At 42.0% G+C, this 23,311-nt stretch overlaps 3 protein-coding genes across 5 annotated transcripts in view; 1 reads left to right on the top strand and 2 right to left on the bottom strand.

Moving 5' to 3' along the window:
* kcnt2b (potassium sodium-activated channel subfamily T member 2b) overlaps positions 1-7,260 on the top strand; it is a 42,781-nt gene extending 35,521 nt beyond the window's left edge. The window contains exons 22-30 of the mRNA XM_086289462.1: positions 188-259; positions 344-478; positions 574-685; positions 1,412-1,513; positions 1,613-1,696; positions 1,779-1,907; positions 2,444-2,789; positions 3,473-3,557; positions 3,656-7,260. Of these exons, the coding sequence (XP_086145588.1) occupies positions 188-259; positions 344-478; positions 574-685; positions 1,412-1,513; positions 1,613-1,696; positions 1,779-1,907; positions 2,444-2,789; positions 3,473-3,557; positions 3,656-3,773 (1,183 nt within the window). The 3' untranslated portion in view covers positions 3,774-7,260. The remainder of the gene's footprint in view (positions 1-187; positions 260-343; positions 479-573; positions 686-1,411; positions 1,514-1,612; positions 1,697-1,778; positions 1,908-2,443; positions 2,790-3,472; positions 3,558-3,655) is intronic.
* Positions 7,261-8,598: 1,338 nt separating this feature from the next.
* Positions 8,599-13,751, bottom strand: LOC147332753 (E3 ubiquitin-protein ligase TRIM39-like). The gene is made up of 6 exons (XM_086289458.1): positions 11,989-13,751; positions 11,487-11,582; positions 10,354-10,584; positions 10,250-10,272; positions 10,035-10,153; positions 8,599-9,885 (listed from the first exon to the last, which is right to left on the bottom strand). Exons 1-6 carry the CDS (start codon positions 12,526-12,528, stop codon positions 9,326-9,328), a joined length of 1,569 nt encoding a protein of 522 aa, XP_086145584.1. The 5' UTR covers positions 12,529-13,751; the 3' UTR covers positions 8,599-9,325.
* Positions 13,752-13,897: 146 nt separating this feature from the next.
* gipc1 (GIPC PDZ domain containing family, member 1) lies at positions 13,898-19,629 on the bottom strand. 3 transcript variants are annotated; one of them, XM_086289460.1, is made up of 8 exons: positions 19,427-19,629; positions 17,744-17,828; positions 17,260-17,566; positions 16,976-17,161; positions 16,631-16,811; positions 15,821-15,933; positions 15,658-15,739; positions 13,898-15,568 (listed from the first exon to the last, which is right to left on the bottom strand). In XM_086289460.1, exons 3-8 carry the CDS (start codon positions 17,557-17,559, stop codon positions 15,417-15,419), a joined length of 1,014 nt encoding a protein of 337 aa, XP_086145586.1. In that variant the 5' UTR covers positions 17,560-17,566; positions 17,744-17,828; positions 19,427-19,629; the 3' UTR covers positions 13,898-15,416. The 3 variants fall into 3 exon arrangements, with proteins under 3 accessions (XP_086145586.1, XP_086145585.1, XP_086145587.1); XM_086289459.1 differs by having other exon boundaries at positions 17,260-17,828; XM_086289461.1 differs by lacking the exon at positions 17,744-17,828.
* Between the last annotated feature and the right edge of the window lie 3,682 nt (positions 19,630-23,311).

Below are 23,311 nucleotides of genomic sequence, written 5' to 3'. Positions count from 1 at the left end.
AAAGCTGAGTCACTCCTGTGTAGTGCTGTTATTTTCAGCTTTATCTGCAGGCTGTTTGGTTGTGCCTTATTTTTCAAGACTGAGTGAGGAGGGGTCTGTCACTGTGGGAACGTTAGCTCTTTATCATTGTGTGTATAAATCTCTACCGGTGGGACTCTCAAGTCTATTTGTGTTTTGATTGGTTTAGACCCGAAGCAGACTTCCTGGAGGCAATCTGCTGGTTCCCCATGGTGTTCTATACAGTGGGCTCTATCGACAAGTAAGACAACCCAAATCTGCTTGTTTCTTTATTTCTTTATTCTTATTTTTAGCTTTTTAATCGTCGTTCCTTCTCTTTCCACAGTCTGGACAGTCTGCTGCGATGTGGGATCACTTTTGCCGACACCATGGTGGTGGTTGACAAGGAGAGTTCCATGATTGCTGAGGAGGACTATATGGCTGATGCAAAGACCATCGTCAACGTCCAAACACTGTTCAGGTCTGCTTTGCCCAAACTTGTTCTTCAATCTCACACACTAGCTTCAAATTTTAATATCTCTCTCTGTGTGTCCTTCTCGTTTCCACCCCTGTCAGGCTGTTCCCAGGTTTGAGCATCATCACAGAGCTCACGCACCCGGCCAACATGCGCTTCATGCAGTTTAAAGTCAAAGACCACTACTCTTTAGCTCTGTCCAAACTGGAAAAGGTAAAACTCCATATTTTCTTTTACTGTCATTTCCTTCAATACAGACCTTATAATGGGGAAAAAACAGCATAAGGGGAAAAAATTGGCAGTGTGAAAGCCAATCTTTAGTGTGCCTTTCAAAATAAATTGATTTGCAGAGCTCTTTTGCCACAGCTCCTCTAATGATCCCAGAGTAAAACGTGTGATTGATCGTAAGCTTGTGGTTTTTGTTCCTTTCACCCATTACATCTTGCTTTTTTTAATATCTGTTGTTGTTGATAATGTTGTTCTCTGCGTGAAAGCTAATGAATCCCCCTTGGGCATCAATAACATCAATCAACAGAGCAGTAAATTAGTCACTGCTTGAAGTCTTAAAATGAATTTCAATACAGAAACAACAGTGTGATGAGATAAATTTACATTTCTCATGAACGCCATCGGCTCACAGTTGGAAAAAGGCCTTTAGTGGATTTCCAACCTCTTTTTTTTTTTTTTGGTTTGTTTTGATTTTGCTATGCATGGTGGGAGTTTAATCCAACATTAGATGCTAGTCAGATGCAGAGGAAAGTCTAATGTGGCCATGAGAGTGAATGTCACTTTGTCAGCGCTAACTTCAAGTCAAGGAAGCTTGATTTCATAACAGCTTAAAGAAGTTAGATTTTAAAAAGATTGTGGTGATTACAGTCTGTTGTTTTATTGCCTTTGGGACTTGTGTAATCCAAAAAATGCTGTGTGTCTGTTCTCCAGAAGGAAAGGGAGAAGGGGTCTAACCTGGTCTTTATGTTCCGCCTGCCCTTCGCTGCTGGGAAGGTGTTTAGCGTTAGCATGCTGGACACTCTCCTCTACCAGGTTTCTCAGACAAACTCTTACTGAATAACAAAGATCCTTCTCCTGAGTGTGCCGAGTGTGATCTATATCTACTGACTTTTTGTTTGAATGTTCTGCCAGTCATTTGTGAAGGACTACATGATCTCCATCACCAGGCTGCTGCTTGGTTTAGACTCCATGCCGGGATCAGGTTTCCTCTGTGCCGTAAGTAGCGACACAAGGAGCTCAAACTGTGTTTGGACTGTAACTGCTTATGATGCTGATTATTGTGTTGTTTGTCATCTAGATGAAAATCACAGAAGACGACCTGTGGATCCGCAACTATGGCAGGCTCTACCAGAAGCTATGCTCGTCCACTGGAGACATTCCCATAGGGATCTACCGAACGGAGGCCCACAAGCTTCCGGTCTCTGAGGTCAGCGGCTCCTCTTGTTTTGGTGTTGTATGGCTAAGAAATTGCTCACTGCAGTTACTTTAATCTAAAGGTTATTAGATTGCATGCAATGAACACACTTTCTGCTTTTAAAGAGTTTCCTCGCTATAAAAAAATCAGTCAGGAAATTTTCCCTTTGGATTAGTTTAAATAGAAGAATCTGTCTTGATGCTAATCCTGTTTGTTCATGTTATGAAGACACTGATAGCTGTGAAGACAGTTAGAGCTTAGTTTTGATGTGTTTCCGCGAAGTGAAACAGACATAGTTGAATGAAATCTGCATAGTAAACATGGCGCTTTGGGAACTGAGAGCTTTGCCAAAAAACACTTGTGATTACATTCAAAGAATCTATCTTTTATTCATCATTTGTTTCTAATAAGATAAAGTGTTAATCCCGCTTTGCTTTGAGAAATCAGAAAACAGAACTGCCGCAGAACTGATTTAATGAGACCAGCGTGATAACAGGTTTACTTCACATATGAGGAAGTGTAAGCTTTTGCTTGTGTGTGGGTCTCAGTCCCAGGTATCTATCACAGTTGAGGACTACGAGGACACCAGAGAACCCAGGGAGCCCCTGTTATCCCGGACTAGCGTCCACCGGAACTCGACATCCTCGGAGCCCATTTCCACCTCTTCGCACTCTTCAGACCACCCGCTGCTGAGGAGGAAGAGCATGCAGTGGGCACGGCGGTTGAGCAGGAAGGGGGGTCGGAGTTCCAGCGGGTCCAAAGGGGGACCCGGCAGTGCGGCAGAGAGGATCAGCCAACAGAGACTGACTCTTTTCAGGCGCTCAGAGAGGCAGGAACTCAACGCGCTGGTGCGGACAAGGATGAAACATTTGGGCCTTTCTCCAAGTGGATTCAGTAAGTCTGCAGCAATTTGTGTAGGAATCTAACTGTTCCTGCTTTTGAGTGGTGGATGTAGCACACACAGACGGGAGACAAGTAGGTGTCAGGTCACCGTGTGCTACTAAAACAGCTTTAATGCATCTTGGCATCGATTCCCCAAGTCTGTAACTATACTAAAAGGACCAGAGGCTGTATGTAAAAGGTGGACACAGCTTCTGTAACAAGCCTCAGTCTGAGAAATATTTTCAAGCCTTTTTACAAATAATGTGAAAATCCTCCGATTGCATTTGCACATTTCAAATTGTTACATAATTATTTCGAATAATTCCATAATTTACGTATTTCTGTGACATATTTTTAACATTTTGTTAGCTGTTTATCAAAATTAGCTACACCTAGACCGTCTGCATGAATAAAAAAAAAACGCATTAATACGCTGTAATCATCATTGTAATCATACCAGCCTTTTTATTTTTTCAAACTTCTGCTTCTACTTAAGCAAAGTATCTGTGTCGCTCACCCTAATGTTTACTATCTGTGACACTGTTTGGACTTGTGTCCATTTTTATCCAAATTCCTGTCATGTGACTCAGTGTAAGATAAAGCCTATTCTGCATGTGCGGATGTAGCACGGCCTGCTGTGTATCCTGTGCCTACTTCATTTCCTGCCTTACTAATCTCTTTTCTTCCTGTGTCAGACGGGATGACAGACCAAGGGAACAGACTGTCATACATCCTCATCAACCCTCCTCCAGACACCAGACTGGAGCTCCATGATGTTGTGTGAGTATACGGCAGCACACTTTTAGTGCTATAAGTGAAACCAGCACTAAAAATGACAAATACTACTGTGGTCTATCTGTCCTCTGTCCCATCTCCAGGTACCTGATCAGGCCAGACCCCCTCTCCTTGGTACCTAATCAAGGGAGTAGCAGGAAGTGCAGCACCGGGCTCTCAGAGAGCCACAGGTTCGATACGCAGGACAGCACCCATCTGTGAAGGACAATGAATAAATAAATAAATAAAGACAGAGAGAGAGAGAGCGAGAGAGACTAATGTACTGCCCGAGAGTCAAACGACACAATCACGAAGAAGAAGCATAATTTATGAAGTGGTGAGATATGAGGGGATACAGCCAGATGGCACACAGCCCTCATATTTCCTCCACATTCAGTCTCAGCAAACCCAGAGGTGCCAGGCATGCATGGACCTTTTCTATAATAGGAATGTTTTATTTATGCACCTTCCTATTTTCAAAGCGGAGAGCTGCGGACACAGAAGTGCATTTAAAGAAAACCTTTACGTATTTATATCTGTGTACGTGCATGTTATGTACTGCATCATGTACTGTATGTATGTCTGTGAGTATGTATGGCTGCACCGTGTGAGTGAGTACGCGTGCGTATGCTTATGGATCGAAAGCAAGACACTGCCAATTTCAAACCCGGACAGCCAAAGGAAGCTGCTGCCAAATGAAAGTCAAGGGATGTGTTGTTATGTCCTTTCCCGTGTTGTCACACTTTTGTCGTTCGACGTATTTCAAGAAGACACCACAGTCTGCACCCCTCCCTCGTGAGATTTTCTGGGAGGGGGTCGTTTTGGGGTTTTCTTTTTGTTAACCTCTCGCTCACACACTCAGTTTACGCTCACCAGCAGCGGAGGAATCCAAAGAGCACCAGTCTCAATAATGGACAGCAAGCTTATATCATCAGTGCAGGGCATTCGGTCACACTGTTGTCTGAGTTTCTCATAGTTTTTTAAATATACATATGCGAGTCCTCTCTGAACAAATCGGACCCACATTTGTTGTTTTTCTTCCCGAAACCTCCCTCTGCTTGTGTCAGTGTCAGTGTGAGCCGTCCTGCTGCCAGCTTGCTTTTGCTGACACGCATGTTAGAGAGGCAGGGGACGGACAGAATAAAAGGTACAGAGACTCCAGTGTCATGCCATCCAGTTTACGACGAGCCCTGCAAGAAATACGACCATTGTGAAGCCTATAAACATCAATTTGAGAGACTGTCCGTTTTGAAGCTAAATTATAAGCCTCACAATATATATATTTTTTGTTGCTATATTTATTGCACGCTGCTATAAATATCCACCTTCACAAGACATTTCTTTAGGTTTTAAACCTATTGTGCAATTTGGTTTCCGAAGAAGATTATTCCTCTCAAAACAAGTGAACGGCGTGCTGTTCAGATCACTCTCCACACCCGAGGTTAATTTTTTTCCTCTTTTGAAGAGTAAATCATTTGTTACTGTGGACATTTATGCCGTTTGTTTATCAAGGATTTGCAAGCCTCTGTAAATCTTTTGCCAGATATTCAGAGTGCGCCGTTTCACACAGAAATGGCGCAATCATGTGCCGGGAATACAAATCCCTGCCAACACCACTGCTGTAGCTTCAGTGCCATTATAACAGGTGGAAATATGTATATATTAAAGGCATTCCATACAGCTTGTCATTGCTTTGTTGCTGTTTTTTTATTAGTTTGTAATGCCAGACACGGAATCTAAGCGCTTAACACAGTTGATGAAAACTACTTGACATCAGTGCTTTCACATTATTTTCTTATCTAAATGAATCGTTTAATTGTCTGACAGTCTTTTGTGTGGTTTACTGAGCTCACATTCAGAAGCTATTTTTGCTGTGCTACATCAACACTGTGCATGAGTCACACTAAATGGCCCTAAATCATCTACTGTAATGTCACCGAGCTCACGTACAACTGCATAATACTGCTGCATGTGTTTTAGTAGTTGGTCTGCGCACCCATATGGCTTACATAAGTCTACCACGGCCCCTCGTGTCTGTGCTGTTAGTTAAGTTAATGTGGACAGTGTGTTTTTAACCAACGGTCATCTCACTGGGTGAGTTCCTTTCTTTTCATAACCACGAAGCCCTTTGTTTTCATTGCTTTGCACATGTTGTTCTTGTTGGGCTTTGGAAAAAAAGACTAACACGAATCACACTCCTCCTCATCCTCCTCCTCATCCAGCATGTTTTACACGTTATCACCATCATCATGTCTGGGTTCTTTTATTTGCCATTATATGTGTCTTTTCTTGCTCTGAAGTTTATTTTATCTTGGAAAAGCCTCAAAATAGGGCCCCTGTGCACATGCTTTACTTGTCATATTGAATGGATATTATGCAGGCATAGCGACAGAACAAACATGGGTGTGTCCAGGCTAAAGACTAAACAGTCAGCTGAGGCTGAATGAGAAAGCTTAAACTGTGCAAACTGAGGCAGAGGAAATGGAGCTTCAGCCAGTCAGCATGCTTAACACTGGAGACAACAGAGGACCCCCACCCAGTGAGAAAACTGTTGCAGGAAGTCAGATGAATCCACAGCTGAGGTAACAGCCCTAAACCTTTGTGCCACTTTATAGGAGTCGCAGTAAACTGCTCCCTAACTGTAATAGAAAATGTGTTTAAAATGATGTCACAGGAGATGGAGCAAAAATGCAGCTAAGACAAAAAAAATAGTATAACTGATGGATTGCATCTTGTGATTGTTTAAATTTCTTTCTATGTATTTACAGACACAGGAAACGGTGACAAAAGAAGCATCCTGTTGTCCAACTGAGTGAGGGCACTACAGCATCTGTGTTCAGAAGTTTACATACATGAATATCTTGATATTTTTGTTTTTTAATGGTTTCTTTGAACTGTTTTTTTCCACTGTGGGATGTAGTCCAGAAGCCTTCAAAACCAGTTTTGATGTGAATAGGATCAATGTTCTTCTGGGACACCCAAATGTGTTTACATGTCAACAATCTAGCTGTTGGTTTGAGGTGACGTCGAAGAATTTTGAGGTAGTCCTCCTCTTTCATTATTCCATCCACCTTGAATGTTCCAGTGCTACCGGCAGCAAATGGCCCTCCATGGATCAGACTTGTTTACACACTACATTCCACAGATGCTCACTTGGATTTAGATCTGGGGAATTTGGATGCCACCCTATTAGAGCACTTCGCTCTCGCTCTGCAGGCTTACTTGTTGTTCCTAGAGTATTTAAAAGTAGAATGGGAGGGAGAGCCTTCAGTTTTCAGGCCCCTCTTCTGTGGAACCAGCTTCCAGTTTGGATTCAGGAGACAGACACTATCTCTACTTTCAAGATTAGGCTTAAAACTTTCCTTTTTGCTAAAGCATATAGTTAGGGCTGGACCAGGTGACCCTGAATCCTCCCTTAGTTATGCTGCAATACACGTAGGCTGCCGGGGGATTCCCATGATGCATTGAGTTTTTCCTTTCCAGTCAGCTTTCTCACTCACTATGTATTATTAGACCTCTCTGCATTGAATCATATCTGTTATTAACCTCTGTCTCTCTTCCACAGCATGTCTTTTATCCTGTCTTCCTTCTCTCACCCCAACCGGTCGCAGCAGATGGCCCCGCCCCTCCCTGAGCCTGGTTCTGCCCAAGGTTTCTTCCTGTTAAAAGGGAGTTTTTCCTTCCCACTGTCACCAAAGTGCTTGCTCATAGGGGGTCATATGATTGTTGGGTTTTTCTCTGTATCTATGAAGCGCCTTGAGGCGACTTTTGTTGTGATTTGGCGCTATATAAATAAAATTGAATTGAATTGAATTGAAGTCAGCTTCTCAAAGTCATTATTGTGCTCCTTTTTATGGTCCAGTTGTGCCCATTGTTGGGACGGGTCAGCACGGGCTACACGGACACTGGTCTGTGCTATGTAGCCCTATACACGACAAACTACGATACACTATGTATTCTGACATCTCCAGAACCACCATTAACTTTTACAGAAATTTGCTACGTTAGCTTATCTCTAGAATTGGACCAAATGGGTCAGCTTTCACTCTCCATGTTTATCAGTGAACCCTGGCTCCCCATTGTCCCTTCCTTGGACCACTTTTGATAGATACTCACCTCTGTGGACTGCGAACACCCCACAGGAGCTTCAGGTTTGAAGATGCTCTGACAAACAGCCCATTTTCCCTGCTTGTGACACATCAATTTTGAGAACAAAGTTCATTTGCTCCCTAATAAATCCCGCCATGATGAACAAATACTGAGTGTTATTCACGCTACATTTTAGTGGTCATGTTATGCCTGATCATTGGATGTTCTCCTGTTATAGTCTGTACATACCAGGGAACAAACAGGCCCCGCCTCCACCACTAGCCCACTGTTCTGATATTTATCTGACTGTTCACTATTGACCGCCCCTGATGCTCCACTTTCTTTCTTTCTCTGTCAGACGCCACTGACCTTTGTTGCATAAAACAGTACACCCAGCAGGAGGTCTCCCTGGTGAATACAGTGGGTCTCAACCTGCTGATTAACAAAGCAGGGGTTCTGACCAAAGGCCCCCTGCAGGGTGGCAGGCTAGAGAACATGCAGACTAAAGTCCACAATAATGTTGAGCATCAAAATAAGGACTGAGGAGGATAAAATACTACATCTAAAGCTGTCTTGTATTTTTTAAATTAGAAAAAGCAGACTTTAACTCTTGCTCCTTCTGGTCCTCATCATTAGATTGCATTTCCCCTTTAGAAGAAGATCTAAAATCGCATGCATCATCATCCCTACCATTTCTTTTTGCAGCATAAAGGTAAGTGATCTGCCACCCAAAAGCTTGATCTTACTAACATGTAACCTCTGCACTGACATTTTTGTACCAGCCTTCTCCTCTCCGACAGGAGAGGACAAAACAGCCTTTTCAATGTCGCAACCTGGCAGTTCCATGTGTGGAGAAGAGGAGATCAAGTTTCCAGTTACATCTTGTATAAAGGACGCAATAAAATAATGTAGAGGGACAAGAGTGGTCTCAGAATATGATCATTTTATTAATTAAGGACAATTACCAAGCAATTATGTTCAGCATTTATACAAACAATGGTTGCGTGTATGCGTCATCATTGCATGGAAAACAAGCTGTTGCAGGAGTCACTGTACAAAACTTAAAGACTTAAAGACACACTTAGTCAGATAAACTAAAACTGTATAATATTTTATAAAACAGTTGTTGCAAAGCCATTAAATTCAGAATGATCACGTATGAAAAAAGTCCAGGTCAGATGAGTGAAAGTGTGTGTTCTAATGATTATACCGGCAGTGAATGACAGATCTGTGTCACATTTGAACCGGGCGGGGGGAAAAGCAAAACTTAAATCATCTGTGACACTCGCATGAGGTTGTTTGTGTTTTTCTGAACTAGAAGTGAAAATAATTGTGTTCCAGTGTGAGGAACCACTAGGGGGATATTGATGTTCATGACAGTAGGCAGGAGATGCTTAGTGTGACAGCCTGCCTGGCTGAGAAGTATAATGGAGCCTTGCTGCATAATTATTGCAACTGCGTCCCCTTGTTCACTCTAAAGAGCCTCTTTTGGCTTCGTAACCTGCAGTCAATCACTAAATGAACCCAAGTGAAATAAACCAATTACTGCTGTCATCACTCAGCTTGTGTCGTGCTCATTTTACCAACAATCATGCACTGACATAATTTGCTTAATCATTTGATTCACACTTGGGTCATATAATGAATTTCAATTCTACTGATGTCCTTTCTAAGGTCCTCACTAATCACCACGTCGCGCTGTTCCACACAGCCACCTTGGCGGGGCAGATTTTAAGAGGTTTGGGGTTGTTTCCGTTGATGTTAGCACCAGGGCAGAAGAAGGGGTACAACTTCTGAGTGAAGAAGTCATTGAAAGTGTAGATGGGTGTCATATTGACAGGGTTGGAGAAGATGACCTCTCCAGAGTCGTAGTCCAGCTGCACCCTTACTCGAGTTAGCTTCCCCTCCAGATGCAGCGGGGTGCTGGGCCTTGTCATGGCTGAGTACTCCCCCTCAAAGTATGAGATCATCCAAAAGCCGCCCTCGGGACAGCCCGAGATGCGGCCCTTCCTGTCAATGGACTCTTTGACCACCCCGAGCATCCACTCCACTTTGTCGCCCACCTCTACCTCCCAGGCGTGACGGCCTGATGTAAAACCCTCTGAGCCCAGAACAAACACAAAATGACCAAACCGTTCAGGATTGTCCGGGAGTTGCTGCAGGGATCCGCTGTTGGCCACACTGGTCAAATCCGAGGTGAGGGATAACCAGGAGTAGGCAGTGTTAGGATCCAAGGTGATGGGTGCTAAAAGATTACACATAGTCGGTGATTAAGAAGAAGAAAGAAATTTGAGATACGTTGAACTGTTTAAATGCAAAGATCTCTAAAAGAAAAAAAAAATCTTCCTTGGTGATGTATACAAGAATGTGTCACAGAGTCACGTGAGTTCTTACTGTACTGAACCAGATCCACCATTTTCTCCCACACGTGGTACTTGAGGGAACTGACATGCTTGGTCACATTTATAAGAGCACCTGAGACTTTTTCTGGATTCTTGGGTAGGATCTGTGCTCTGTGAGAGGTAAAAGAAACACAAAAAGAAAGTAGTGCTGAATCACTAGCGTTGAAGCTGGCATGACGCTGCCAAATACTTTTTTAAACCTCCTACCTTTTCTTTGTGTTTGTATAATTCTGAAATAAGGAAAGAAAGAGTTATAAGCAGTGTGTTTCGTGGCATGGATGTGATGCGGAAAACCGTTAAGATCTGCTCACCTGAAGGAAATTAACATCACTGGATGCAATCTCGTTCTCAATGGCAATGACAGCATGGGAGAAGGTGAGGATATCTCTGGCGATGCTGTCAGACTTCTTCTTCACTAGCTCTTTCTTCTCCTTATCGTCTTTCTGCAGAGTGGCCAGACGTTCCTCCTCCTCCCTCCGGAGAAACTCCCGCAGCTCCTCAAACTCCTCTTTGATCTGCTTTTCTGTGGCCTGAGTCTGGTTCTACACATGGGAATATGGATCAATGTAAAAATTCATTTCTAGTCTAATTTTCTTTCTTTATCCATACTTCCTCAAAAGGGACTTGAGGTGCAACCCACCAGCTCATACCAAAACATAATGTCCCAGAAGTGTTCTGTTGGATTTATGTTAGGCGAGAGTGAGGGTCAGTCAGTGGTATCAGTTCCTTCGTGTTGCCACTGCCTAGCCAATGGTGCCACTCCCTAAACATGATTGTTTCATCATGACATTCACACCAGTGGGCTGCTGGAGGTTATTTCGTAGGACTCTGGCAGTGCTCATCCTGTTCCTCTTTGCTAAAACGAGCAAATAGCGGTCCTGCTGACAGATTAAGGACTTTCTACGGCTCTGTCCACCTCTCCTAGAATCTCCTTCACGCTACTGAGACTGCGCCGGGAGAGACAGCAAACCTGAAAATGGCACATTGATGTACCATCCTGGAGGATCCGGACTACCTGTGCAATCTGCACAATCCGGGTATTGCCTCAAGCTACAAGTAGTGACACTGACCCTAGACAAATGCAAAACTATTGAAAACCAGAAAAGAATGGAACAAATGTCAGTGGCCTCCACTTTTAAAACCATGTTTTTGGATGGTTGTTTCACTGTTGCCCATCTAGAGTACCTGTTGTTAATCTAATTAGCACCAAGGCAACTGAAACTGACCATCAACCCTCTCTGCTACTTAACTGACCAGATCAGTATCCTGGAAGTTTATCTGATTTGATGTTAGACATTAACTTTTTTGAGAAGTATATTTCACCTGCTCTGAGACATTAGCTGACATATTTACACACTTAACATTGCACTGCTCAACTTCAGTCACTGTTACGTCAACTTCAATGTCCTCTAGTGTTTCGTGGTATCTGAGTGTTTATTGATACCTTGATGTGCACAGTTGTGTCATCACACTCCTGCTTGGCTTCATAGAGGCAACGCAGGTTTTTCTTCAGAGGAATCAGCTCATTTTTCAGCTCTGCCTGAAGAGCGAGGATAAAGAGTCATATTTATCTTATTGTACATTGAACAATGTTAACAGTTTTCTCAGTTTGCAAAAGTATCACCTTCTTCAATTTGAAAGCAGTAAAGTGACATTTTCAAAGGAGGACTAAAAGGTCAAAGGTAGTTTGCTTAAATGGCAAATAGTTCAACTGTATTTATGTAGCTCCAATTAAGAATAGCAGGTGCTTATTTCATAAGGTGAAAACCGCATACTATACAAGAGAGAGCTCCAATTATTATGTGAACCTCTATAAGCAAGCGCTTGGTGATAGCAGGAAGGAAGAACTCCCTTTTAACTCCTTCCAGCATAACAAGGATCTGTGCGGAGTAGACATCTGCTAAAGCTGGATGTGGGTAACAGGAAAGGGAACAAAAGTACAATACCTTAAGATCCTGAGCACCTTCTTCTATGGGACACACTCGATGTCCGAGGTGCTTCTTGGAGGTGTGACACACACAGCACAGGACTTCAAAGTCATCCAGACAGAAGAGTTTGAGAACTTCCTCATGTGTACTGCACTTAAAATCTACTGTCACTGCTTGTTTCCCTGTATCACCAGCCCCAGTTCCCGCTGTGGCTCCCCTGCACCCGTGCTCCTTCAGGAAGGTTTCGGCCACATTCTTCAGAGCCAAGCTGACTGTGGGCTCAGTCAGCGAGCACTTCCTCCTGCAGACAGGACATTCACGCCTGGCCTTCTTCTTGTTCCAGAACTGCTGAAGACAGGCCCGACAGAAACTGTGGCTGCACTTGAGCACTACCGGGTCCTTGAAGATTTCACAGCATATAGGACAGGAGAGCTCATCTTCCAGCATGGAGCCTGACTGTGACGAAACAGCTCGAGGTCGCAGGAACGAATTTAGCTTAGAACTCTGAAAGAAGGTAAGCTTTAAAGGCTGGGAGGAAGCGCGTGGGCGCAACGCCATGGTTCTTGATGTAGGGTGTGTGGGAGGGGGAGCTGCTGTCTGTAAGTACCCTGCAGGGAGTCCAGAGAGCAGTCTGGACACAGTTTATGAGCAACCAAGGTTATAGAGCAACAGGGACTTGAAGAACTTGTTTACCTCGCTTGTAGTAAATACAGGACATGTCACCACCCCTCATTTGTTAGCCTCAGGGAAGCTTAGGAAACTGGACACAGTCCAGCCTATTGAAAATTCTTCTATGTAGAAAAAAGGTTGTAATAGTGAACCAAAGTTAAACTTTAAGCTTTTACCAGGTAAGGTAACACTTACCTGGTAAAAGGTCTGTTGTTCAAACTAGAACAAAGACATTGTGTACTCGCAAACCTCGAATAAAAATAAGCTTGAAGTATAATAATAGCAAAACAAGTAATTTTGCTATTATTGTCATTCTTGGGACCCTCTGGAGCAGGTGATGTGGCGAGGAAGGCCAAATCCAAGCCAATTACAGATATAGTTTTTACTCAATTATTATGCATAACCCTATTTCTCTGTTCCTTTTATTTATGTATTTACTATTACTGTCCTTATTATCATTATCTTTGTTATTATTAGTCATTCTTATTTAGTTATTTATGACATCTCTCCATCTATATCTCCTCTCAGTAATATCATTTTCTAGAGCCTCATACATCACCATGTCTGACATTCATAGTTACAGAGGACATCCTTGCATGTGCAGCGCGCACACACACACTCTTGTTACTCATTTCATTAAATACAATGTTTTTTTCCTCATTTGTACTGTCATTGTCTCATCTTCATGCTTCAAATTTAGTGTCACGTTTAACAAAATATTTATTGTTAATTGCAATTATATTTGACGTTTGGTCTCATAGACTTTCTTTGCACTTTTTAGTGAGACTTGGCCTGTCTGCAATGTTTGAACTGCAGTAACTCATCTGAAAATCCTATTAAAGAAATGCTGAAAAAGCCCCTTTATAAAGTGGCAGGAACATCGGCGGCTCTTCAGTTTGTCACCTCCCTCCATTGAGGCCTGTAAGTGACCTCGCTGAGCTTGACCAGCACTATCATGTTGACCCAGAGAGATCTTATTACCTGCTGACACCTAGTTCACTGTCTAGTTAAATGTCATTTATATTTCAAGAAGACACAGGAGTGAGAAGAAACACAAACACAGAAAGTGCTCTCGGGCACGGTTTCTCAGAATCTTGGAAAAGACTACGGGTTTGTTGCAGTTTTGTCTCTTTGTTTCACAATAGTGGCTCAAAGTGTTGAATAAACTCATCCAAATCAAGATTTTTCAGACCAGACGCCACGGGGCAGTTTGTTGTGCTAAGTTGATGAAAGAAGAAACAGAAGGACGGCTGCTGTGTGGATGTTATTGCATTATATTTGGACACTGACACCGGTGTAATACAAAGCCATCAAAATAATGTCTTCTCCTTAGTTTTACAGTATTCTAGCATCATAACCCATTTAGGTATCCATGAACTCTGAAAGAATCAAACAAAACTACAAAATAGCTTCATACATTTGGATATACAGAAAAGGCTAAACACCCAGAGTTCTTTAAGACGTGTGTTTACCTAAACCAAGTAGCTGGCGCAACATTGCCGCTGTATTTTTTTCCTTTCAGTGAACAAACGACTGCAGGAGATGAAACTCATTTGGTCCCATTCTGCTTCAAGTGTTCTCATTTTTCAATCGCACGCACCAGAACGCAGACTTCTAACAAAGTATATAAAATGTAAGAAATAAGAAGAAATGAAGGCAGATCTATTGTCTTTTCTTTTTTTTTCTTTTTTTTTAAACACAACTACTCCAACTCATCACTTCTTTCTTCTTCTGTAATACTGCTCTCCATAATAAACTGCAACACAAGTTTTCATTATTCGTCAGTTATGCAAACCTTGTTTTAAAATAGACATCACGTCACCTCATATAAAAAACACACCGGCTATAAAAAAATAACAAGTCAACACGAGCCACAAGCTGGAGACCGCCGTTCTTCTCTTTCTCCTAGCACATACTTCAATGAAAGTAAATGAACACTGATTTTCTCAAACACTGTCAAATGTGTGAAAGACAGTCTGCACGGTTAACTTCATTACATCACGGAATGTGTTAACAGTAAACAAACACCTCTGGTCTTTTTAGTCAGGAGCTACAATTTACTATGACTTCTCTCTGAGAACACTCCTTTTACCTTTACTTAAAAAGAAAAGAAAGAAAAATAAAAAGGAAAACCAGCAAAATTCATTATGAGGAGAGAAATGTAACAGCACATGCTTGTAAAACTGATCCATCACAGTAACATTTAGTGTTTCAGGACGACACTGTACTTCAGGGAGACCCATGCTTGTGCAATAACAGAGTCGCTCAACAGGTACAGTGTAATCCATGCTCACTTCCGTAGTTGGTTTACAGCGCGTGCAACACAGTGCAACAATCAAAAAAAAAAAAAAAAGATCCATATCAATCTCCTCTGTGTCAGCCTCTGTTTTGCCATTTCTCCCATTTTAGAAACCTGCCCCGTGTTTGGTCCACTGCCAGCAACTACAACAATGACATGCAGGTTCATGTGACGCAGTCGAAGGAAATGCTCGTTGGCGTGCTCGTATTTTCTGGGAACAGCTGGAAGACAAATAAAAGCACTTTGGAAGTCATCATAGTCACCTTCCTCTCCCGTTTACTGGATTATCCTCATTTTTAAGGATGAGTCTCCCAAAAACAAACAAAAATAAACAGTACAAACTCAAAAAAATAGAAAGAGTGCGCAGTGGAATAAAAACAAACTCATGACGGTAGTGTTGTGGTTTTCTAGTAGTGCTCAATGTTGTGGGTGTAACAAGCACACACGCAAAGCAGGTCGTTCTGCTTCGGTTCTGTCGTTAAACCCGCCCGACCTTAGCGTCTCCGATGGCGCCCCACACATCGAAAACAAACTCATCGGGGAAGGCAAAGTCTCCCAGGGTTTCATCTAAAGCCTCTGCAAACTCATCCGGGTTCTTTTTGTCTTTTCCCAGCTCCACCATGGTAGCCGCTGAGGGGAAGAAAAAAAACATAAGATCTTTTTTAACTCACATCACGCTAAGTGAGACACTCACAGAGCCATCGGGGACTCACACTCACCCAGCTCGCTGTCTCTGATGCCCATATAACTCTCGAGCAGGTCATCCACTTTCTCGATGGCCTTTTCCTCAAATGCAGAGGGCTAGAAGAGCAGCAACGGGACATTTTATTTAAACAGTACAACCACCAGTTATTAGTTCACAGGTCTTGCAGGCATGCTCACCAGCTCCTCCACAGTGGCAGGCCCTTTAGAGCGAAGACGAAGGGTTCCTCTGCCGGTCCCCAGCTGAACCCCTGAAGCTGACCTAGACCCACCAGATCTCTGGCTAATCATGTCTACAAAACAGAATTAAACCTTTTCAGAAATAATTAAAGATTTCTCCCTCTGCTGCGGCAGTCTTCATCCTCTTTATTACTCTCTACTTATTACTCCGTGAGCTGGAAAACTGAAAACGTAGTTCGTTTACCACTCTAGGTTTCTGTTTAGGACATCTGATGTACTAATAAGGATGTTATTAGCACGATGAAATATATATTTGTAAGAGAGCAAGTGAAAAGGTGGGTCCAAGACGCAGACCTAGAATCCTGGCACAAAAACAAACCTGTACACCCTGTGGGGTTGCTCTACATTAGAAGTGTCAAGTCACTGTTCAAAATAACCTTTATTTACCTCATATTAGGCCTTGCCACAGCCAAAAACTTCAATCCTTTGTCTAGAACTAGCTGTTTGACCTGCCCTCCCCCTCGCTCTAAGCCAGCTTTCTTCTGATTGGCTACCCCTCATATGTAAAGGATGTCTCTTCCTCAGTGACATCCTACAGATCTAAGGGTACAAAAAAAACCCTCAATGTGTTAAGAGCAGGCCGAAACCAGACTGTTTTTTGGGGGGAAATATGCTAATGTAATTTTTTAAAAACATTTTTATCCAAATTCCTACCATATAAAACTATATATCTATAAATGATAGGAAAAAAGGAAAGCCCTAACAGGTCCCTTCAAACTAGGTTTTCAAGCATCTTCTTCCAGCACCTACCAAAGGCTTTAAGAGGCTCCACCAGCTTGATGGTGAACTCCTTTCCTTTGGGAAGCTCCTTCAGCATCTTGGCCACTTCGTAGTGTCGACAGCCAATAAGGCGGTGGCCATTAATCGACTCTATCATATCCCCCACGTTGATGACCTGGATCTGGTGGATGATGCTGCCCTCACGAATCCTCTGAAAAACCATCAAAACAAAAAAAAAATCCAATTCACTATTAAGCTCATCGCTTTCTCCCTACAGCAAGTAATTGATTCACTTTCATTCCAGGGTCACGCCTTTACCCGGTGGTGCTTGAGTCAATAAAAAAACACTTTCTCCATCACTTAAACATTCCTCACCTTGATGAAAGCGTAGCCGGCTCCATTATCAGTGATCGTCAACCCCAGCGCATCCTCGCCTTTGAACACCTCTATCTCCTTTCTCTGGCCTTTAATGTGGGCAAAAATAAAGTCCTCTAGCCCGATCTGACCTCCCAATAGTTTATCCATGTCCACCTTGTGAGTGTTCAGAGTGCAAAACATAACCTGTGAAGGAAGACAAACATCAGGTAAATTCTGCCACAAGCATATCTGGAGCAAATCTATAAATCCTCAAATCCATTAATGTCTGCAGGAAGGCTTACCTCTGACGGTGGTATCCCAAAAGCCTCGCCAATCTTGGCGTAAAGCTCCCGCACGTTACTGAAGCCCTCGATGCGGCCTGTGGGGCTGCCGTGAGCGAGCTGGGTGTGGAAGATGAGGCGAGGCCGCATGCTGTTAGGTGGCGGCGGCAGGCCTTCGGAGGTGGCGCCTTCTCCCAGCCCGACGACCCCACCATCGATGCCTTCCATACCTGGCACATTGAGACCCGCGCGGATAGGCTCCGCTTCCTCGTTCTCGACCAGCGGGGACGCCTTCTTCCTTCTTCCCAATCCCAGTGGCATAGTAGTCCTATGAGGGGTTGCAGAGGGAGAGGAAGGGAGGATGGAGGCAGCTCTGGGGAGTTATGCTACAACTTTGACCAACATACACCTGCTCAGCTAAATCAGCTGCAGGTCTGCTGGATATGTATGTCACAGTAATAGTGTTGTCCTCTAGACCAGCTTGAGAGCCGTCTCAACCACGCACTGTATGGATTTAGGAATCCACACATCAGAGCAGCTCACATAGCTGGATCTGTCAAGTCCAGCAGCCTCCAGTGGAAGGTTTTCAGCTGTAAAACAAGAGACAAAAAACTCTTTCTTCTTTATACATGTACCATGGATTGTACATACGCAGTGGCATGCAAAAGTCTAGAGTCACAACTTATTTCTTTATTTTTTGTATCCAGGGAGCCAAAATTTCTTGTAATCTTGCACATTGGCTGGGTTTTTTTCTGTAATTTACAGTCAAGTCCTTGGTTCTGACTATTTTCAGGGGGCTTTGTTTTGTTTGTTTATTTCTTACCCAATTAACAATAACTTGTGAATCATTTCAAGGATAAAAAAGGCACAGAACTTTAGCAAAGAATCTGTTTAAAACGGTCTTGAGGCACTTTGTTAAACACTGCAGCATCCTGTCACAGAAAACACAATTTGTTCCCATTTCTTTAGATACATCTATAAAGAAGATAACACAGTCTGACAGTTATAAAATAGTATCCTTGCACAAACAAGGTGATTCTCAAGGAGCTACACGCCAAATACTTGTCATGTCCTTAGAAAATAGGAAAAAATAAAAAAATCCAGCAAAGACCTGAAATGGGACCTAAAGACATGCTGAAGCTTCAATCGAGCCATCTACTGCTCAATGAAGCCTCATCAGAAATAGTCTCAGTGGAACAGTGGCTGTCAAGAAGCCATTCTTAATGAATAGAAACAGAGAGAAAAGTCTGGACTGAAATTCAATGGCATATTTGACATTTTTCGTTCAAATCATCATCGATAAGTATGGAGGCGGCCAGGAGAGAGGTACAACAGTGAATGTCTACGGGAGTTTATGGCTGCAAACTGCTGATCTTGGCAAAGCGGATGGAATTCTGAATCCAGAAAATTACAATCAGAAAATTGCAATACAGTCTGGAGTGTCTAGCTGCTTTCATATTTCAGCATGACAGTGATCCCAAAAACACAGCAAAAGCAGAGGAACACTATCAGTCATGGCCTGGCCTCCCCAGACCTCAAACTTTAATTACTGAAGCAGGGATCATCTTGACAGCCAACATCCAAAGAGCCTGGAGAACTATTCCCACAGACTACTTAATGAAAATTACATGAAAGCCACACTCGCCTAAGAAAGTTTAGGCTGTGTTGAAGAATAAACGTAGTCATACAAAATACAGACATTCAAGCTAATTATACAAATTCTGTTTTGCCTTACATACTGTATTTCAATGGGTGTTTGCACATGTTTCAATAAATCACTGCACCCCTTCTCAATTTCCCAAACAAAATATAAAGAAACGAGGGTTGGCTTGAGACCTTTGCACAGTACTGTATAAGCTGTATAAATTGCTTCTTCTGAACACTGTCTACACATTATAGCTTGAACATTCATTACATTAGAAAACGCTAACGTTAGCTGCTAGCTCCAAGACGCAGTCAAACATCTTCCACTTGTAGCAACACAAATAACGAATAACAGTTAATACTCCAGTGGCCACTTAATCAGTTATCAGACAGTTATCAGACAGCTCATGAAACATGCAGCTGAATCTTTGACTGGCAATCCCCCATGTTAGTGAGTTACACCGTTACTCTTTCTCAAGATTGATTAGCTATCTAGCTAGCTGAATCAAGATCGCAGTAAACATGGAAGGCGAGTCATTCTTACCAGAGCACGAGTTTCAGCCAACTATCGTTAGCCTGCTAACGGTGCACTCGCAAATGACGTTACAGCTATACAGACAGTGTTTAATATTTCTTACTTCTGCGTAACGAACAGGCTAAATTGGCCTATTAAGGTTTAAGGGTACAGTGTATCTGTGTGTATGTGTGTCGGTATGCTGCTGTAGAGTTAGCTTAGTGCCAGCCCAACAGGGGTGGAACAGTGACGCATTCAAGGTTTCTCGTAAACACCAACTTTCCCCAGAGCGACTGCTTCATAGTCCGGATTTTAAAGTTTAATCAAGAAGAATAAGAACGACATGAGTGTAAAGCAATGTTTGGTTAAAATGTAGTAAAAAAATCACATGGATATGTCTATTAGAGGTCTGCTATTTTGACATTTTACAGGATCTTTGAGTCGAAGTTACATCATTACTGTCATTAAATTATATATAAATGTGTACTGTGAATGTATGAATATTATGAAGCGTTTCTTTAGTTTTTACGAAACGTTTGGATGCCGTTGTCTACTTAAACTTTTGATATTGTTGCTATTTCGCTTATGAGCGCTGATAGCTGTGAGCATACACCTCCCCCTGGAGGCCAAAATCATTTACGACAGCTGTCAATTATAAAACTTTAATTTTGAAGGTTCTTGCCGGAAGCATTTAGTGTTTCTGACGCTGACGTTTGTATGTCTAGTTCCTCGATGTGTTCTTTACAGGCGAACAAAACAAGCCCTGTAGAAACCTTTTCTTTAACAGCTTGGATGTATTAACTGGCTGCTTATGGTGTCCTTGAAAGTGACACAGATTTTTTTTATTCGTGCATATGATATTTCCGACTATCGAGGCAGACAGACGTATTTCCGCTTGCGGTCTTCAAAATAAAACCAAGACTGCACAGTTTTAACCACGAAATTGCTATTTTTATCTGAATAGAAGATATCTAGATGATATCTAATCTGAATTCTGTTCATTTTTACACAGTAAATAAAAAAGAGACAAGGACACTTTAATACAACGGGAATAATTACATGGTTTCTTTGAACAATTCAAATAAGACTAATACAGAAACTTATTAAAAATCCCAAAAAGTTGATTCTGTTCTTCTACTGAAAACGCTACTTCCAGATGAATAGAATCAATCTTTTGGGATTTACTTACCTGGATGATTGAGCATGCGTCAAGACCTTTTAAAAAAATGTAAAATAGTCCATTTGAAGAGTTTATCATAGCACAAAAGTAACACTAGTGTGGGTCACTAATATTCTTATAGTTTCTGACAGTGTATCTGTCTCTGTACTTCAATACCAATTACCACACTTTGTTCATGTAAACAGGGATTCTTCGTCACATAGAGTTCCACAGGGCTCTGTGCTGCGACCAATACCTTTTACCTCATACATGTTTTCCCTGGGTAACATCTTTAGAAAACACTGCATGCATTTCCATTGCTATGCAAATAGTACCTTGCTGTATTTATTTATGAAACCAGATTAGACAACTTGGTTCGTTATACTATAGGCATTCCTGACCTCCAATTTTCTACTTCTTAATTGTGACAAAACCTCAGAAACCTGGTGTCTAGCCAGCTACGTACTCTGGATGACATTATCCCTTTTAATTTTTGGGGAATAAAATATTTCTCCCTATTTTGGGGGAGCTTTAGGGTCCCTAATAATATATCAATCATAAAATTTGACAAACCTGGTCTGGGCCACCAAAGGGCCGTCATTCATTGCGGTATGTGGGCCATCTGTAGGTGGTGTGCAGCCACGGGCCAGTTGTAGACACACTGCTGGCCCTGTGCTGGCCCAGAACAGTTTGAGCTCTGGCCCCAGATGTCAGCCTAATGTGTACCTTAATCAAGCCATGCAATAACAACATGTGCCAGAACATGCAAAACAGTGCAAAAGTAACATGCCGAAACTCTGTTCAGACAGTGAATGGACTGATTTTTATATAGCGCTTTTCTACTCTCCCAGATTACTCAAAGTGCTCTATACAACATGCCACATTCACCCACTTTTGCTTAACTGAGTGCTTCCTAACTACATTCATACACATTCACATTCTTGACATGCAGACTGGAGGAGCCAGGGATTGAACCACTAACCTGTAAAATAGGTTAGTCCATAAACATGTAAAATAGTGATCTTTATCTTGCCTCCTAATGGAGATGTCTCTCATGTAGTGTAAGGCATGAAAATGTGGTTTGTTGCCTCAGGGCAACGCTATGCAGTGGAGGGTTAAGTTAGCCTCCAGTAACACTTTGAGGAACCTGGTAGTCATTTTTGAAGTATGTCTGACATGCTGACAAACTAGTTCATGCATGTGTTATTCTTAGATTGGACCATTGTTAATCATTATTGTCAGGTTGCTCTGAAAGATCTCTGGAGAGCCAGTTGATCCAAAACACTGAAGTGGGAGTAGCAAAAGGGACTAGAACACAGACCGCCTTTCTCCCGTATTGGCTTCTCTTCACTGACACTTTGTTAGTTCTAGAATTTAAACTAAAATATTTCTTCTTGCACACACACGAGTCTTGAATAACTAGACCCCATCATAACCATCTCTTAGATATGCTGCCATAAGCTCAGGCTGCCGAGGAACTTCCTATGATGCAATGAGCATTTTTTTTTGCCATGTGATTTTATCTTTTCTCTGAGATAGTTTGTTTTCTCCTCATCTCTGCGAATGCCTCTTTTCTTTTCTCTTTCCCCTCACAGCCGGCTTCAGCAGATTGTTGCCCCTCCAAGATCCTGTGTCTGCCAGAGGTTTCTTCCTGTTAAAAGCAAGTTTTTCCTTTCTACTGTCACCACATGGTTCTTTAAGGGGGTTGGAAGGGGTCATTTGATTGTTGGGCATTTTTCTGTAATATTATTTGGTCGTTAACTTGAAATAAATTAAGCCCTAAATTTAAGCATAGTCCCTCTAAACCAAAATGTATGAGGCTTGCTAGATAACGTGCTGGATACAGTGAAACCTGAGAAAAGATTTTAAGGGAAACTGTTGTTACAATTCAGCTATATAATTAAAACATTGGACAGTAAGTGAGGCAGTATTGGCCAGTTTGGTTTGCCAGTTTCTTTATTGTGGAAATGCTAATCATCACAGCATAGGAAAGGCCAAGTAGAAATTTCCATATTTCCTATTATCAATTCATAAAACTTTTGTTGTTAAAAATCAAAGGCTTCTGAATCCCAACCTGAGAAATTTCAAAACATAAACGAGGTAAACAAAAAAAAAGGATCTGTTTTCCTTTAAAAAGAAAAAAAGAAATCATTCATTCTGTAAAAAAATAATAAAATAAAATAGAGAGAAATTAGAGAGATTACACATCTCTACATTCACGTTACACCATGTGCAGAAGCAGGACGAAGCGGCAGTTCCTGACTATCATGAGGTTTACTTATTTTTCTCTGACAGTCACACTGATACTAAAATTACTAATATTCACTAGCTTCCATCATCATCACAAAGACTGTGTCTTCAGGATCGTCACCCAACTGTGAAACTACACAACACCCGATTCTGTACACGCTAGAGTGAAAGCTGTCTGGCACAATAGACTCGTGATATAAGACAGAATGATCAAAGGTTGCAGGCCTTTAAAGCTGGAGGTTAAACTTCTTTTTCACATCGTCATGTGAAATATAACGGCAGCACATTTCATATCATTTTTACAGGTTGGATAAAAGAAATTATAAACACACTGGCTTTTGATTCAATCTGCAATCAGACAGACACCATTAGAAGAACAAAAAGGATGAATTAAACCATCACAAATACATGACTTCTGTATAAAATATCAATTTCTCTGTGCATTTTAACAGGGTATGAATGCAGTCAGGTTTTGATCATTTTCAGTCATGTGACAGGATACACAC

This window comes from Aulonocara sp. 'chitande type north' Nkhata Bay, linkage group LG4 (genome assembly GCF_057382095.1).
Source record: "Aulonocara sp. 'chitande type north' Nkhata Bay isolate Kocher_YH1m ecotype deep benthic linkage group LG4, A_spYH_male_GT1.1, whole genome shotgun sequence".
NCBI lineage: Eukaryota > Metazoa > Chordata > Actinopteri > Cichliformes > Cichlidae > Aulonocara > Aulonocara sp. 'chitande type north' Nkhata Bay.
Note: the sequence above shows the minus strand (reverse complement) of the source record. Positions and strands in the feature narration are given on the sequence as shown.

Excerpts from the sequence above, each read along its gene's own strand:
- gipc1 (XM_086289459.1), bottom strand. The coding sequence starts at position 17,559 with ATGCCACTGGGATTGGGAAGAAGGAAGAAGGCGTCCCCGCTGGTCGAG. Across the intron at positions 17,162-17,259 it reads TTGGGATACCACCGTCAGAG|GTTATGTTTTGCACTCTGAA; the intron begins GTAAGCCTTCCT and ends CTTCCTTCACAG. Across the intron at positions 15,934-16,630 it reads GGAGCCTCTTAAAGCCTTTG|ACATGATTAGCCAGAGATCT; the intron begins GTAGGTGCTGGA and ends TCTGTTTTGTAG.
- LOC147332753 (XM_086289458.1), bottom strand. The coding sequence starts at position 12,528 with ATGGCGTTGCGCCCACGCGCTTCCTCCCAGCCTTTAAAGCTTACCTTC. Across the intron at positions 10,154-10,249 it reads TATACAAACACAAAGAAAAG|AGCACAGATCCTACCCAAGA; the intron begins GTAGGAGGTTTA and ends TACCTCTCACAG. Across the intron at positions 9,886-10,034 it reads GGTGGATCTGGTTCAGTACA|CACCCATCACCTTGGATCCT; the intron begins GTAAGAACTCAC and ends GTAATCTTTTAG.